Source organism: Dendrobium catenatum, unplaced genomic scaffold (genome assembly GCF_001605985.2).
Source record: "Dendrobium catenatum unplaced genomic scaffold, ASM160598v2 fragScaff_scaffold_1713, whole genome shotgun sequence".
Taxonomy (NCBI): domain Eukaryota; kingdom Viridiplantae; phylum Streptophyta; class Magnoliopsida; order Asparagales; family Orchidaceae; genus Dendrobium; species Dendrobium catenatum.
The window spans coordinates 25,175-41,031 of record NW_021320175.1 but is presented as its reverse complement, the minus strand read 5'-3'; the positions used below and the strand labels follow the sequence as shown (position 1 = coordinate 41,031).

The window sequence follows — 15,857 nt, the reverse complement described above, 5'->3', positions numbered from 1 at the left end:
GTTATCTCAATCAATAAGCTTCTTTGAACACCCTCATTCGTCTATTATAGTTTAGGCTTATAATTAATCATCCTCTTTCGTAATATTACTTCCTCCTATTTCACACAATCTCACTATTAGATCAAGTATATTTTCTTAAATATCAGCATTATATATCTATATAAATATCTTCAAACCCTTAAAACATCAACTATTTTTTCTTTATTACATCTTTCCCATCAATTATATATTATATGCAATAAGTGGCATCTCTAGGGAGGTGCTTATTCCCAATTGTCAATTCTTGTCGAAGAATAGGTTAATTGAAGTCTCATGAAGAATAGGTGCTTATATTTTTGAACTATTTATCTTATTGACAAATATATTTATGTACTTGAAATTGTTGTAAACAAATATCTTTTATAGCTTTTTTATTTTATTTTTTTTTAATGGGGGAGACTTTATAAAGTTCTATATCATATATTGGAATAAAGCTAAATTGCCTTAGAAAAATGGTCAGAGTATTCCTTACCTCTTCACTCTCAACTCTCCCTTTAAAAAAAATTGATTTGGAAACTGAATGTTATAATCCTTTTGCTCTTAGTACAAAGCTTGTCATGGCTCTATTTGGGTAAATTCTCTTGGAAAGGTTTCTTTATTATGAAAGGAACTTCCAAATTGCTACTACTGCCATGCACAATTGGCTTGCTTTCACTATTGGGGATTTACTTAGCTATTCTATATTTTACAACCCTTGGATTAAGGGAAATTTCTTGTATGAGTTTTTGGGTGATCTAGCTTTCTCCTTTCTTACTTTGAATTCTAACTTGGAAGTCATTATTTATATAAATTGTCGGATTTTACTCTATGTTTTAGGCTGCATTATTCTACTTGCTTGTATGGTGTTAAATCCACCTATTTATTTTGGATAAAAACAATATGCTTTGAAACTTGAAAGAAAATAAATTTATAGCTCACACTAAAAGGTTCTTTTTGTTTAGATTAGCTTAATGCATTTGGTCTAAATTTGTGTGGCACAAAGGTTTTTCTAACAATTGGCAACTTATTTTTGGGAGGTTTGAGGTATAATGGAGTTTGCTTTCTTAATCATTTGAAAATTTTGCTTATTTTATGGTTAATGATGAAGACTTTTTCCATAGAGAATCTCTCTCTTTGAAGTTTCCCTCTATGCTAAGGAAGCTTTACCTGCTAACTGTGAATGTTTTAGTATACAATATTGTATCATACACTTCAAAATAATTCAATCTCTCTTTGCTTTGAAATGTATGATTAAGGCTTCGTTTGGTACGATTTTTTCATTGCCTTTTAAAATGAAATTTTAGTATAAAAATTTTAATTTTTTAACAAAAACTCCACTTTAAAAAAGCAATAAAAAAGCCGTCTCAAATGAAACCTAAAATTTTGTGCATCGCCATTATAATACTCAGAATATACAGCACCATGTTTCATGGCGGCTTCTCGAAATAGCCATGTAAATCTCATTTGCTTCTTCAATAACTTGGTGGCATAATCTGGAACTCTATTCTGTCTCAGCGATAGCTCAGTATCTTTGGACTGGGAGCACTCGTTGATGAAGAGAATGGCATCCAACAAGCTCTCTTTGCCTAGACCAAGCATATCATGTGCTTGAGCTCTTCTCCACAAGCTTTTGGCGTGGCCATTAAATGGTTTGTGGAGGCATAAAGCTCGTGTAGTATCACTAATGGCTGCCATGGGCTGCTGTAGGAGAAGATGGCATTGTGCGCGGTTGCTATAGAGTACAACTCTCTCCTTTTTGGATCTCATTGGGCACAAGGCCAACGCTTCTGAGTACTTAGAGGCAGCTTCAGCAATCTTTCCTGAAGAAAATAGAGAATTCCCTTCCAGCTTGACAACAAGTGCAGCTGCCTGTTTTATGTGAAGATCCTCCTTGGACATGTTCTTCTCCCATTTTAATCTCTGCCTGGAGATCACAAGCTCTTGGATTTGTTCTTTTACATGGTTGCTTATGGAATGACAGGTCTGCAAACTTTCTTGAAGGAGTTCAACAATGGAGTCGCCAAGCCTTAGGTGATCACCAAGCTTGGAAATTTCAGCAAGATCTATAAGAGCTGGTGCTGCTATATCTATCACCTATTAAGCCAACCAATGCCACACCTTAGTGCACGTAGAGGACACCACAATGCCATTTTATAAGAATAACAAGACGTTATAACAAAGTAAATATTTTGTTTTGGGACTGAAAAGAAGAAGGTTATAAATATTTTGTAGCAAAATATAGTGGAATGAAGAAAGATACTCCATCCACTTAGCATGCTTGCCTGTCAATTTGTTTTGATTATGAATAAATTTAAGGCCTTCGTGATATGAGACCAGCACAAATTCATAAGTCAATAGATAATGACTCCAATGTTGGAGAGCTCGCACAAAAATATAAAATTCTTTGTCATAGGTGAGTATCTCCATCGACATTTATTGAGTTTCTCACTAAAATATGCAATTAGATGTCCACCTTGGCTCAAAACCGCTCTCATGCATTAGCGGCATCTCATTCTACTTCAAAGACATTGAAATAACAGAGCACTAACACCAATGTTGAGGTCACAAGCAGCTTCAGTTGATCGAAACTATCATGAGCTTGTTTGGTTAAAACAAATGGAGAGATTTTTAGGAGTTTGGTCATGGGTGTTATAATAGAGCATAAGTGTTTAATGAATTGGCAATAGAAAGAAGCTAGCCTATGGAACCTCCTTACATCGGTCGGTGATTGGGGCCATCAAACAGTCCACAATGGACTCAATTTTTACCTCGTCTATCTCCGTACCTGTAGCCGAAATTACAAAGCCCAAAAAATTTATTCTGGTTCCCAAATATTCACACTTCGTGGGATTGGCGAACAACTGTTGCTCCTAGATAACTTTGAACACTTGTGATAAGCATTGAACGTGCTCTTCCACCGTTCGACTATATACAAGGATGTCACCAAAGTAGACGATCACAAACTTTATCCATAAAGAATAAAAAATCTGATTCATTGAGCAGAAAAAGTGCTTAGTGCATTGAATAGTTTAAATTGCATAACAATCAATTCATACAATTTGTCACGCATTTGAATGATGTTTTCTACTCATACGCATTCGGATTTGATGATGGCCACTTTTTAAGCCGATTTTGAAAAAAATACGCTATCTTATGTAGTTGATCAAGGAGATCGTCTGGTTGAAGGGGACGCAGCAAACCATTTGTAATCAGGTCATCCACCCGGCATTGAAGCTCCTCATATTCCTTTGGTGACATATGGTAGGTGAGACAATGAGATATGGCTGATCCCGAAATGAAATCAACAACTTGTTGTGCTTCTCACATCTGAGGGAGTCCAGCTAAAATGGAATGGGGGAATACATCAGCCAATTGCTGCAACAAAAACGGAATAATTTCGGGTGGTGGTGCCTATTTTGGATTTTCTTCTAGCAATACTAAAGGCCAAACCATGAGCACTCTGCATGAAAACCTGAAAGAACAACTACGGCAAAACTACTTTGCTATCGCCCTCAGTAGGCACATTCTCCTTTAGTGGCAGAGCACAACAGAAGTATCGTCTTTGTGAAATGAGTAGGTATTATGAAACCTATCATGCTTAGTTATTCGACCAAATTCGCCGCCCTACTATCCTCCACTCCAACTTCCACTCCAATGGCGGAATACCCTGCCCGACCATTTGGTCAGCAATCAACCCACGACTTGCCTCCACTCCAGCCCCATTCCGCCTCTGCTTCTTCCCGCAATCCAACCCAGCACTAGCCTTCGGAACCCGCGATCATTCCTGCGCTCCAGCATGTTACATCCCACATGTGTCCGCCTCCACTCCAACAAACAATTTCCTGATCAAATTCGCTCGTGCTTCCAGAGTCTCGCATCGCCGCTGATATCCACTTGGTCGAGGGAGAGCGATTCGCATGACCTCCTCGGCCACCCGCACACAAGAACCAACTTGGAGCCCAAATCCGAGTGCCTCCCGATCGCTCGACCCAGCTCCAAAGCCTCAAGACGATGGACCTCTCGAACAATGCCTTCATGGACGACTATGTGAATATTGTTTCAAATGCCAAAGGAGAACTTGCCTCCCAAGAATAATGCTTCAAATCGTCCATGGGAGTTGATTCCTACAGCATGTCGCATGAGGGCCTCTTGCCTATGGATGCTGCGAAGCAAGACCACTCAATCTTCGCCAACACCGATTCCACCTCCGCTTCCTCTCACGTCCAAAGCCATGATCTGAACCCGTTCCAACGCGATTTCATTCCCCGACACCACCCTGCTCTCGCTTTCGCTCTGCTTCGGCAACCCCATGCCCGACCTCGCACTCACGCACGATCTACGCCCGCACTCCGCCACTACTGATTGTGAACTGCAGTAGGGATTGGATGCCATAAAGCAATTTTGTGAAGAAAAAAATAACTCTGATGAAATTCTGGCAGAGTGCGAGGACGCCCTTGTGTTGATTGGTTCGAATGCTCCGGAACTTATAGTATTGGCGACAACGAGAGCCAACTCCCAGTTCTGGTACATTGATCTCATTGATCTCAGAGATGGGAGAAATGCTTATGTTGAGAGCACTAGGATTGCTACCCCTAGCGTTCATCATTTTAACCCTTCCTCTCCTGACGCCAATAGGATTGGCTACCATAGATGTCGTAGCAGCCAAAGCAGTGGCAACTCTCCATTGCTTCTGGAGAACATGAAGAGCATATTACCAGAGAAGTTTTCACTATTGATGAGGAGTAATGGTTCTTTTCCTTCCTTCTCACTAGATGGTGGGAAAATTGCCTATGTGAGTCTCCCAGGTGCATCCGTAGTTAATGCTGATGGCCCAAACTCGATAGAGATTTACAATGATGATGTTTTTGGTACCGCTTGGGATTGGAAGAGAAAAGGGGTCATCTACATCAGTCATGGTCCTCCGTTCACTCAAGAAAACAGTGAAGTTGACATCATTTCTATTACCTCGGGTGAAGATAATGACAAATATGAGGATGCATGGGAGACTGAGTCGACTGACAACTACAATGTTGGTATTGGGAACGTTTTCATTACACGTGTGCAAATACTTGATGTGAAGTCCACTAACAAAGCTAATCCAACGCAACGCTCCCAAGCTGTTTGACGAAATGTCACTGAATCATCGGATCCCAAATTTGTTGGGGCAGTTTATAAGGGTTTACTAGAAGATGGACAACTGATAGCTGTAAAACAAATTTCAAGAACTTCAACACAAGGGATTTGTAGAAATGAAGAATGAGGTTGCTTTGGTTGCCAATCTTCAGCACAAGAACCTTTTTAGAATGTTGGGTTGTTGCTTGGAATATAGTGAAATTATGCTTGTTGATGAATGTCTCCCTAAGACGAGTGTTGAGAAATTATTTGATCCAACTGAGCAACCAAAATTGGATTGGGAAACAAGATTTAAGACCATTATAGGCACCGACTGCAGTCTTCTTTATCTCCACAAACATTTAGTACAACCAAAAGATTTTGCAAGAGCTCTTGATTTGGGACAAAATAAAGATGGTGTTGCTATCATTGTAGATGAGCTCCCTTATGTTGAATTGTTCTTGTCAACCTATGGCAAGTATAGGATCATAGGAGAAGAGTTTACAAAAAAATGGGTGGCTCATTGTGATTTGTAGTCCGCAGGAGGACATTGTGACCCTTAATTTCACAAACCAGCTTCTTGAGCGATCTTTTGCTATGGAGATTGCCAAATGCCAATATACCTTGGCTGACAAAGGTGATCTTGAGCAACAGTAATCTCACCAGCATCATTCCAAATTCACTTACCACTTTGCACAAGTTGCAACTGCTTGATGTTTCCAATAACCATCTCACCGGGTCTATAGTTATATTGGAAAAATCTGACAACAATGACAATCATCGAAAACGCAAAGTCTTGGACCCAGGAAGATTGATTACAATTTCTACATCTATCTCCCTCCCTATAACGTGCCTCAACGGAGTCCGAGTTCTTTTGACGCAAGGGGAGAATGATGCGGAGCATTTTAGCTTAAAATGTTCCTAGGATATCTGATTTAGTATTTTACAAGTTTGTTACATGTTTCTAGAATATTCTAAGCTTCTCTAATTGATTAGTATATATAGAGTGATGTAAGAAGAATGGAGCTATTGATCAAATATGTACTATTTTGAAGTTTAGTGCTTGTGTTTGTTTCATGGATTGGGAATTCTTTCTTGAAGATCATATTCTTCCACCAATCCACTACATGAATCTTCTATCTGCCAACCTGAAATAGCATTCATGAATCTAATACCTCTTGATTTTCCAATTCCATCTTTGGTCAAGGTTCGCCACCTGCTCAACCTTGAGAGCAACATTGATGGCATCTGCAAGTGTCCAATGAAGTTGCAAATGAACCATATTAATGATAGAGGGACTCAATCCACTAGGAAATCAAACACTTCTCAGGCTCAGTCAAGTTGCATTTTAAGCAAAGCTGTTCGAATTCAGCGGCATATACCTCAACAGTGAGTTCTTGCAATTTGTAAATTATGCAATTGTAGAAAGTCTTGCCGATAATGTTTTGGCAAGAACTTATGCTGCATCGCCTCTTTCATCTTAGTCCAAGAGGTGACATTGGCTCTTCCTTCTCACTTCTGTATTAACTTTAGATTTTTCCCATCACAAGGACACTTTTTTTTTTGCTTGATTGCCACCAATTTAATGGTACGATCTTATGGTATCTCTTTGTATTCAAGAATTCTTTCAACTGTACGTATCCAATTGATGAATTCATATGGATCCAATATTTCTTCAAACTCGGGAATATCAACCTAGAATTTGAAATCCCTGAGCTATTTTCATCTCGTGAGCCTGAGAAGACAATGTGGTTGTTCTTCTACATTGGAAAAGTCTTGATGAAAAGTATTTAATCTTCTTCAACATGTTCTTCGTCTATCGCAGGCGTTCAACAAGTATTTGAAGTTTGATCATAGTAAGCCTGTTCTGCAAACCACGAAACTCTCATTGCAACTTTCGGATCAAGATTTCTTGAATGAGTCATTGATTCATTCGTCGACATGACATCGTGCCGGATTTGTTGGACTTTGATATCAAATGATATCAGAACCATATGGACTCAAATAAAAGCAACTAAAAATAGAAAAAGCAACCAAGAAGAACATCACCCGAAGTAAGAACAATACAGGATATAGAAAAAAAATAACCAACCCATGGCAGCTCTTATATCTCTTACTACAAGATAATCTTCTTCGCAGCGGAAAGATGCTAGTATTTATAATTGGGCAAAAAGGCTACAGGAACACAATCTGAAATTTAAAAATAAAATAGAACCAAAAATTGCCTGCAGCTGGCTTGTAGCCTATTCCACCCGATCGATTCCCCTTGCCTTCAATTTCAGCGCCGCGTCACTACTAGATAGTTAATTCAATATTATCAATCAAATCCTTTGTTTTTGCCTCAACATTATCTGTCAAATGTTATGTGTCAGCTCATTGTTCAAATACTCAACATATAGATGTCAATCCATTTGGGTGAGATCTAAATATTATCAAAACTAAGATGTCAAGTTCATCTATATCTATCTATTGTTTAAATATGCCAACAACCCAAACAATTACCCTCCAAGTACCATAATACTGCAAAATAAATGCCACAAACAAAGGAACCTCTCAAATATAATCCCTCTAAGAGTAGAATTCATGTCATTAAAAGTTGGCAACTCCTTAAAAAATGTCTACCCTCTCCTATTTGTTCTAGTGAATAAACTCTTAGATCAAAACTCAAAGTTGAATATGCTATGACTAGATTAAAATTTCACAATGCTTAGATCATGAAGTTATGCATAATCTTTGCATCTCATATCCAGATGGACCAGATCAATGAAAAAAGTCACATTTTTGCAATTTCTTCCGCTCAAATATTGGTACGCTTAATTTCAATCTCACCAATAGGCCTCCAAGTTTCATCGCGAATGATTAGCGCTCCAAGAATAGTAAGAATTTCCAGCTCAGTTGACTTAAAATCAGTAGAAATACTACATACAGAATAATACAAAAGCAATAGGAACGAGCGCGAAGACAACACAGTATTAAGTTACTATGTACCGAATACTTCTACATGCATTTATGAATAAGATTTGGTCGATTTTCATATTCTGATCTTCTATAAGCTGTGAATGTGCGTATATGCAGGATGATACTAAAAGTATATGTATCCTACCTTATGACAAGTTGATGGATCCTTAAGTAACCAAATGAGACATTCAATTGCCATATATTGCCAATCATCTGAAGAGCGAGCAATGTTGCGTAGTGCCTCCAAAATGCCAGGACAGTTCGCAACAGTTCCTCTACCAAGCTTATGATGACAGATAGTTCTCAACAATCCAATACCTGCAGGTGAATTCTCATTCACAAGTCCACCCCACATCCCTGGTAGTTTCATTACAAATTCTGGCTTGCAAATGTCTGGGAGAAACTCAGGCTTAAATGCAAAGCAGTTAATTAGCTGAAGTGACCAGCATTGCAACTGGCTCGCCCATTCCTCTGCCTTCCTTGATTCCATCTCAGTACCCCCCATGCCACGGGTTAGAAGATCGCAGTGATATCGCGGCCTCCTGTCCACTGACTTGTAAAAATGAGAGTAAACAATCTCCAAAGAGCTCAAAGCAAGCTGTATGGCAAGCTCAAGAACCTCCTCATGGTTTGAAACAGCCGGAAAAGTACTGGCATAGGTAGCCAAGTGCCCCAGAGCTCTAACTGCTACTCTTTGTTCCACCCATGTTAGCCTTCCTCTCAAGAGTTCAACTAAGGGAGGAATAACTAAAGCATTCACAGCACTAACAGCAAACTCTTCCAAGTTCATTGTGTAAGATCCAATAATATGAGCAGCATAGTAAGGTATGTATATGTTCTGGTCACGAGAAAGCCAGCGCCGATTCTTCAAACCCTTCCAAATCAATGCAGCCATGCATTCAAATATTCCCAGCTCAATGAACTCAGGATCATTTGGATGTGCCATGGCAGTGTTCCAAAGCCCACTGATAGGTAGAACTTGCCCATCCTCATCTTGTAGGGGAAGATCTTTGAAGAATTTGATAATGCCTGCCCTTCGTTTTGTCGGATTGTCTTCTTTCATAACACAGAATAAACAGCCTGGAAAGGGGCAGTCAGCTGGGGCAATTTCCATGATCTAGGAATCTTCTCAATTTATCAATTCAGTCCTACGAACTTCAAGCCTGCTCATCAAAATCAAAATGCAGAAGCAGCAAATTCATTCAAATATTCCTTCAACATACACATGAATTCAATGCAATATATCGGGATAAATACTATATGAAATAATTCATGTTTTTATTTTTCCTTCTTTATTTCGTAAGAGTCCCGCAGATCCATAAGGCATAAGTTAGAGGAAGAACACATTTTATGCAATGGGATTGCTCGGGAAAATTCAAATATGTGAAATACAGAACAAACTTAATCAAACAGAGCCATGATGATTAATCCCCCGAAGACATGAGAATCGTTCAACCAGAAGAAAATGGGAAAAATCAAATCTTTGCAAGAAAAATGCTAACTTTCCCAAAGCAACAAATGCGACTAGACCCACGCAAACAAAATCTTCAGAAAGATGAGATTTTGCTTGAGGAGAGGGATGAAAAAAGAAGAAAAAAGTAACAAAGCCATGGAATTTAACAGAGAGATACCTCCGGAGGAAGATTCAAGGGAAAGGCAAAGCGGAGCCGCAAGATTCGGCAGTAAAAAGAGGCCAATCTCCTGGCATTAAAGAGTTGTCGCAAGATGGGCTGAGATTTCTCGGGTAAGAGTAGAAAGGAGGTAAATAGAAGGTGAAAAAGGGAAGCTGGAGATGATGAATTTACCGTGTGGTGAAGAAGAGGGCAAACGAGGGCTGACTGAGCAAGAAGCATGATGGCCCTATTCTTTGCTTCGGCTTCTTTCCATATCAGTTCTCAAACATCAGTCTGCGTTAGCTCCAAAAACAAAAACAAAACAAATCTATTTTTTCTTGTTTCTATTTTTAAAGGTGATAATGATATTGTTTTTTTTTTTTAATTTTTTTATCGAGTTTTATATTCTTTAAATATATTATCTGATATATCATCAAAAATTTATCTTGGTGAGCCACGAATGTAGAGGTAAATTTGAGTAGGAAATTTTCAAAATTAAATCGGGGCCATTCGAACTCTGATTCCGGTAAACTTATAATTTAACTAAACTTCTCGAAAAGATGAACCCAACGACACTCAACTTAATCCGGGCCCAAATGAGTCCAAATAGAGGACCCGAAACATATTTGGAAGGTTCAAATGATAAATTGGATGAACAAATGATCATCAAATGTGGAATGCTTATAGTTGAACTGAGCGGCTCGACAAAATGAATCCAACGAGCCCAAGATTGAGAAATTCTAGCATCATTAAGACACTTAAATACTCGATAAACGGTCAATGATCAAGGGAGTTGATATCAGTCGTCCATTAAAAACACTTCCAACTTGCCATTGTTCTTCTCCCTATTTACTGGTCATTTCATTCCCAAAAAAAATTATAAATAGTCCCTCATTCTTTACGTGAAGGGGGACCAAGCAAGGAGGGAGGAAAGGAAGAGAAGGAAGAGAGGAGAGAGAGAGAGAGAAAATTGGATATCTCTCTTGCAATCAAGCTCCACCTCAACCACCGCCCAGCCATCAATCGCTGTTGGACTTCTACCCAACCACCAGCTGTCGGTGCACCATTGCCCGACCACCAATAATCTCTAGACTTTCATCAAATTTTTACGAGAACATCAGCTATTGTCAAACTTACACTCTGACCACCATCGCCCACTAACTACGATCCACTCAGATCATCGTTGCCTACTGACTATGGTCCACACCGACTGCCATCGCCCGACTATAGTCTTTCTGACTGCTGTCACCTTACTATGATCTTTCTGACATCTATCACTCGCCAACTACAACTCATTCGACCATCATTATCTATTGATTACGATCTTTCCAACCTCCGTCGCATGCCAACTATGACTCTTTCCCACCACCGCCACCTGACTATAATCTTTCTAACCTTTGTTTCCCACCGACTATGGTACTTTCGACCATCGTCGTTGCCAACTAAAGTCCTTCCGACCACAGTCGTCTGCCGACTATGGTCTTTTCGACCTTAGTCACTCACCGACTATGGTCCTTATGACCACTGTCACTCGGCTACGGTCTTTCCGACCTCCATCGCTCACCGATTATGGTCCTTTCGACCATTATCACCCAACGATAGTCTTTCTAACATTCGTTGTCTGTTGATTATGGTCATGCTAACCAAACGAATGTGTCAATACTGATTCTTCCAACTCCCACAATATAATGCATTCTATATAATATATATTGACTACATCAAGCCAAGACCTTTCCCTCAAGGAAGGACCTCATTTTAATCAAATACAAATATTATTGGACTCATTTAAACTTGGAAAGGCCCCATGGTTTTTTCGCCTTTTCAAAGGTTTCTTTGATGTCTCATATGAACGTTGTTGATATGGCATCACAAAATTAGCTTGATCGGGCACGAATCTCGAGGCAAAAGCTAATTGGAAACTTCAAAAATAATTTCCGGGAGCACCCGAACTCCTATTTCAGCAAGCTTATAGTCAAACTGAGCGTCTCAGAAATACGAACCCAACGACACCAAGATCCAATCCGAGCCTAAATGGGTCCAAATCAAGGACCCGAAGCGCTGTTAGAAGATTCAAATCGCAATTTGAGTTATCAAACGGTCTCCGATTTTAACGAGCTTATACTCGAATCGAGCGGCTCGACGAGAGGAATCCAACGAGCCCTAGATCACAGAATTCCGACATCATTAAGGCCTCCAGATGTCCAACGAACGGTGCACGATTGAATGGTTCAACATCGGCCGTCCATTCAAACCACTCCCTATTCGCCCACGATCTCACACCTATTTACGAGCTATGCCACTCCAGAAAAACTATAAATAGAGCCCTCATTCTACACAAAGGGGACTCAAGTGAAGAGAGAGAAGAAGAAGAGAAGAAGGAAGAAGCTCCTCCTCGACCACCGTCAGAGCTCTTCCTGCCACCTGAAGACGCCGGAACTCTGCTGAATTTTCGGGAAACGCCGGGAATTTGCAGAACTTTGTAACTTTGTGAGAAGTTGATTGTAAACTGATCATCTTGATTTGTAAGACGGATCAACCTTTGTACTTCATACAAACACTAGTGGAACTTTACAACTGGGCGAGGTCACGTGGTTTTTTCCCTTTTTGGGTTTTCCACGTAAAAACTCTGGTGTTCATTTCTCTTTTCTGTTTGTGTGCGGAATACTCGTGTAACGCTAAGACGAATATTTTCTAACTCTACTGCCGCGTATATTCTAGCACGCAACAGTTGTATACCTCAATCTTTCATCTATTTATATGATGGATCTTTAAACAAAGCTAAGACATTAGACTTTATATTTTTATATTGCCACAAATATTTCTGGACACAACATTTTGGCTCCGTCTATAGGAACGTCATTCCTGACTGGAGGGAAACTTTTGCTCTAATCTTGAAAGGTCATTCATGTCAATATCCTGACATTAGCCATTGGTGCATCAATTTTATAGAAATCAAATATGGACTGGGGGACAATCTTGACTGCAACCATGGCCAAGAAAATTCCTCCAATGCTTTCAAGTTCTAAGACAATATTAAGACGTGTTGAATCTTTATATACTATTAAGACGTGAAATACACACTACTAACTCAAATTTTTTAGCACTCAACAATACTTGTCTTAAAAATACATTGAACAATTTCTCAAAAAAGAAAATCTTTCATAAATGAAAGATGAGAATATTATGCATTATTTTTACTTTTTTTTTAATAATCAACTTCTTATGTGATAATAAAATCAATTTGCAAGACATCTCAAAATGTTATTACACGAATAAATCAATGTATTGCTTACAAAAATTAGATTTATATGGCCTTATTATTCTACATTAGTCAATATTTATTTGAATGATATTAGATGAGATCAATTCTTTAAGCCTTATAAGGTATCATAAAAATTAAATTTTGAGGAAAATATTATAAGAGAAGCAAAACAATATATAATTTATAGATGATTTTATATATTTGTAATGACTTATAAATAATAAATACATTAATACTATTACATGCTAAAATATTCGAGACAATAGAGAGTGAGATGAAATCTTCATTTTATAAAAATATCTAGCTCATATACATAACAAAGAAAAAAATACTCTACGTGCATTTTACTCTTTAAAACTCTTTACATAATCCTATACGATACTACAATAATGAGTGGGATTAGTATTAGAGGGTCCAAATGAGCTCATAAATTCTTGTCATTAGAAGAAGGCAAAGGTTTTACTATACAAATTAGATTTTGAACAAGCACATAATGTAACAGATTCCGTAGAAGTGTAAATGAGTCAAGTCGAGTCGAGCATCTGTCCTTTGAATGGACCTTTAAATCTAAGGCAAGTAAAATTTGATGTATATCAACCCCACCGGGCTTAGGTGGGTTGGTGGGCGTGCTTGGTTGGGATCCCCCCATCCCGAGTTCGAATCCCCTCTCATACGACACGACTCCTTAAGTGGAGAGAAAAGAACTGTGAGTCCTGCACCTGTGGGGCTGGTTGCTGGTAGACTCGCCGAGGGACTAGTGGACACCGCCAAGTGCATCACAAGGTGACGTGGCAGCGGGCCGATACCCCCATTCCAAAAAAAAAAAAAATTTAGATGTATATCCTCTACTTTGAGGAATTAACATTTTCCTAGCTCATACAATTACTTCTATCTTAGGATTTGTTTGGAATAATTTTCTCATAACTTCATTTTTAATACAATAATCTTAATTTTAATTTGCCACTACTTTTTGATAATTTATATAAATTTTTAGAATGAGAAATTATTTTTTTTTATATTAAAATTTACTAATGACTAAGATTTTTTATTTTTTTTAGCAGTGGCCCCAAAAAGGGTCACTTAGTTTTCATTTGGAATTGTTTTTTTATGCTTTTTTAATACATTTTTTAATATAAAATATTTTTGTACTAAAAAATTGCTTTGGAAATCAATAGGAAAGCTACCTCAAATGAATTCTAAAGCTTATGAAATCTTTTGGGCGGTGATGATTAATTTCATTAATTTTTTAAACTAATAACTAATTATGTTGGAATAAATCACAACCATTCAAAATGCTACGCACAATAATGATGAAGTTAACTACACAGTAAAATAGCTCATCGTAAAGAATCTTCATTCTATAATAAGCTAATAGCTTGAAAAGAAAAAGATATTTTGAAGAAAAAAGTAGTCTTAGAAAGGAGAGATTATTACATGTGGAAGTCGAAAACAGAGAGCCGGCCGGTTTTGTCTCTATGAACAATAAAAGCATAGTTATTGTTCATCACTGTGCTTTTACAGTTCATCGATAACCTTTTACTGCTAACAAAGACAAAATCGAACGATTCTCTGTGTTCAATCTCCGCACATAGTAATCTGTGGGATTTCTCCTTGTGATCACTAAGATTTTGTTGTTCCTTAGATTTCTTGAAATTAAATATATAATTATTTTGGTTTTATTTGATACAGTTTTAAATCACTAATTTTTTTTCACTTTTAAGAGATTTTTTAACTAAAAAATTGTTTTACAAAACAGTAAGAAAGTTGTCCCAAACGAACCCTTAATTACATATAATTTTGATTCGAATATTGATTAGGGCAGGATCAACCTCCCGAAAAGAGTGGGTAAAACAGGATTAAGACTATGATATACAAAATAATTTTTTTAAAGAATTTTGAATAAATATTTTTAGTAAGAGGAATTAAATAGTTAAAATATTTATTCTATTAAAAAAATTTTAATACAAACGATTGCTCATCCTAAGCTTTTCCTAATCCTACCAGCTCATTGACTCAAAAATCTTATAATCGCCAAAATTAATAACTTCAAAAAAATAAAAATCAAATTTTTATTCAAAATAAATGGAATAAAATCATTATTTTTTAAAATGTATATTTAATTAACGGGTAAAAAATTGAGGCCCACATATATGATATATATAGCATTGTTCTTCGTAAAGTCTTTCTTTTCTGTATGTCCTGTTCATTGAAGTGGCAGCGAATTATTGGCAAGGATTAGTGGTTGGGAGACACGGGCTAGTGGAGGGGCCTAGTAATTAGTAGGATTTTGATTTATATGAATGGTTTCTGCTCATCTTTGACTCCAATATACGAATAATTATTAGGTCTGGACACCTGACGTAGCTCTATATCCGGACGTCAATAACATATCGCCACGTGCTCTTACTCTTTACCGCACGGCCCGACGAACCGGACCCGGTATTGCTATGTATTGGCTGATTTGTGCAGACTAGCGTATTGCTAGGTATTGCTAGATATTTCTCGGTATTGCTTGCGAAAAATACCCAGATTTTGTTAGGTATTACTTGGTATTGCTAGGTATTGCTCGGTATTGTTCGGTATTGCTAGGTATTGGTCTTGACATAGCGACAATTCTCGTTATTACCAAGCAATACTCGAACATAGTAATACCGGGTTCCGGTCTGGGTCGGGTCATCGGGCCGCACAGTAAAGACTAAGAGCATGCGGTGACATGTTATTGGCATCCGGATATAGAGCTACATCCGGTGTCCGGACCTAATAATTATTCCCAACATAGCCATATCTATATTAAAAACTTACCATTTGGACATGCGTACACCTCTCTCTCTCTCTATCTCTTCTCCATACTATAATCATAATTGTTTATCCTTTTTTTCAAAAATTTTTACTAA

The 15,857-nt window shown here is 37.9% G+C and overlaps 1 protein-coding gene across 1 annotated transcript; it reads right to left on the bottom strand.

Annotated features, from left to right (window-relative positions):
* Positions 1-1,295: 1,295 nt before the first annotated feature.
* LOC110105806 lies at positions 1,296-9,887 on the bottom strand. Its single transcript, XM_028701442.1, has 4 exons — positions 9,720-9,887; positions 8,234-9,251; positions 1,394-2,112; positions 1,296-1,302 (listed from the first exon to the last, which is right to left on the bottom strand). The coding sequence occupies exons 2-4, from the start codon at positions 9,200-9,202 to the stop codon at positions 1,296-1,298; spliced, it is 1,695 nt and encodes a 564-aa protein (XP_028557275.1). The 5' UTR covers positions 9,203-9,251; positions 9,720-9,887.
* Positions 9,888-15,857: the final 5,970 nt, after the last annotated feature.

Excerpts from the sequence above, each read along its gene's own strand:
- LOC110105806 (XM_028701442.1), bottom strand. The coding sequence starts at position 9,202 with ATGGAAATTGCCCCAGCTGACTGCCCCTTTCCAGGCTGTTTATTCTGT. Across the intron at positions 2,113-8,233 it reads ATCCATCAACTTGTCATAAG|GTGATAGATATAGCAGCACC; the intron begins GTAGGATACATA and ends TTGGCTTAATAG.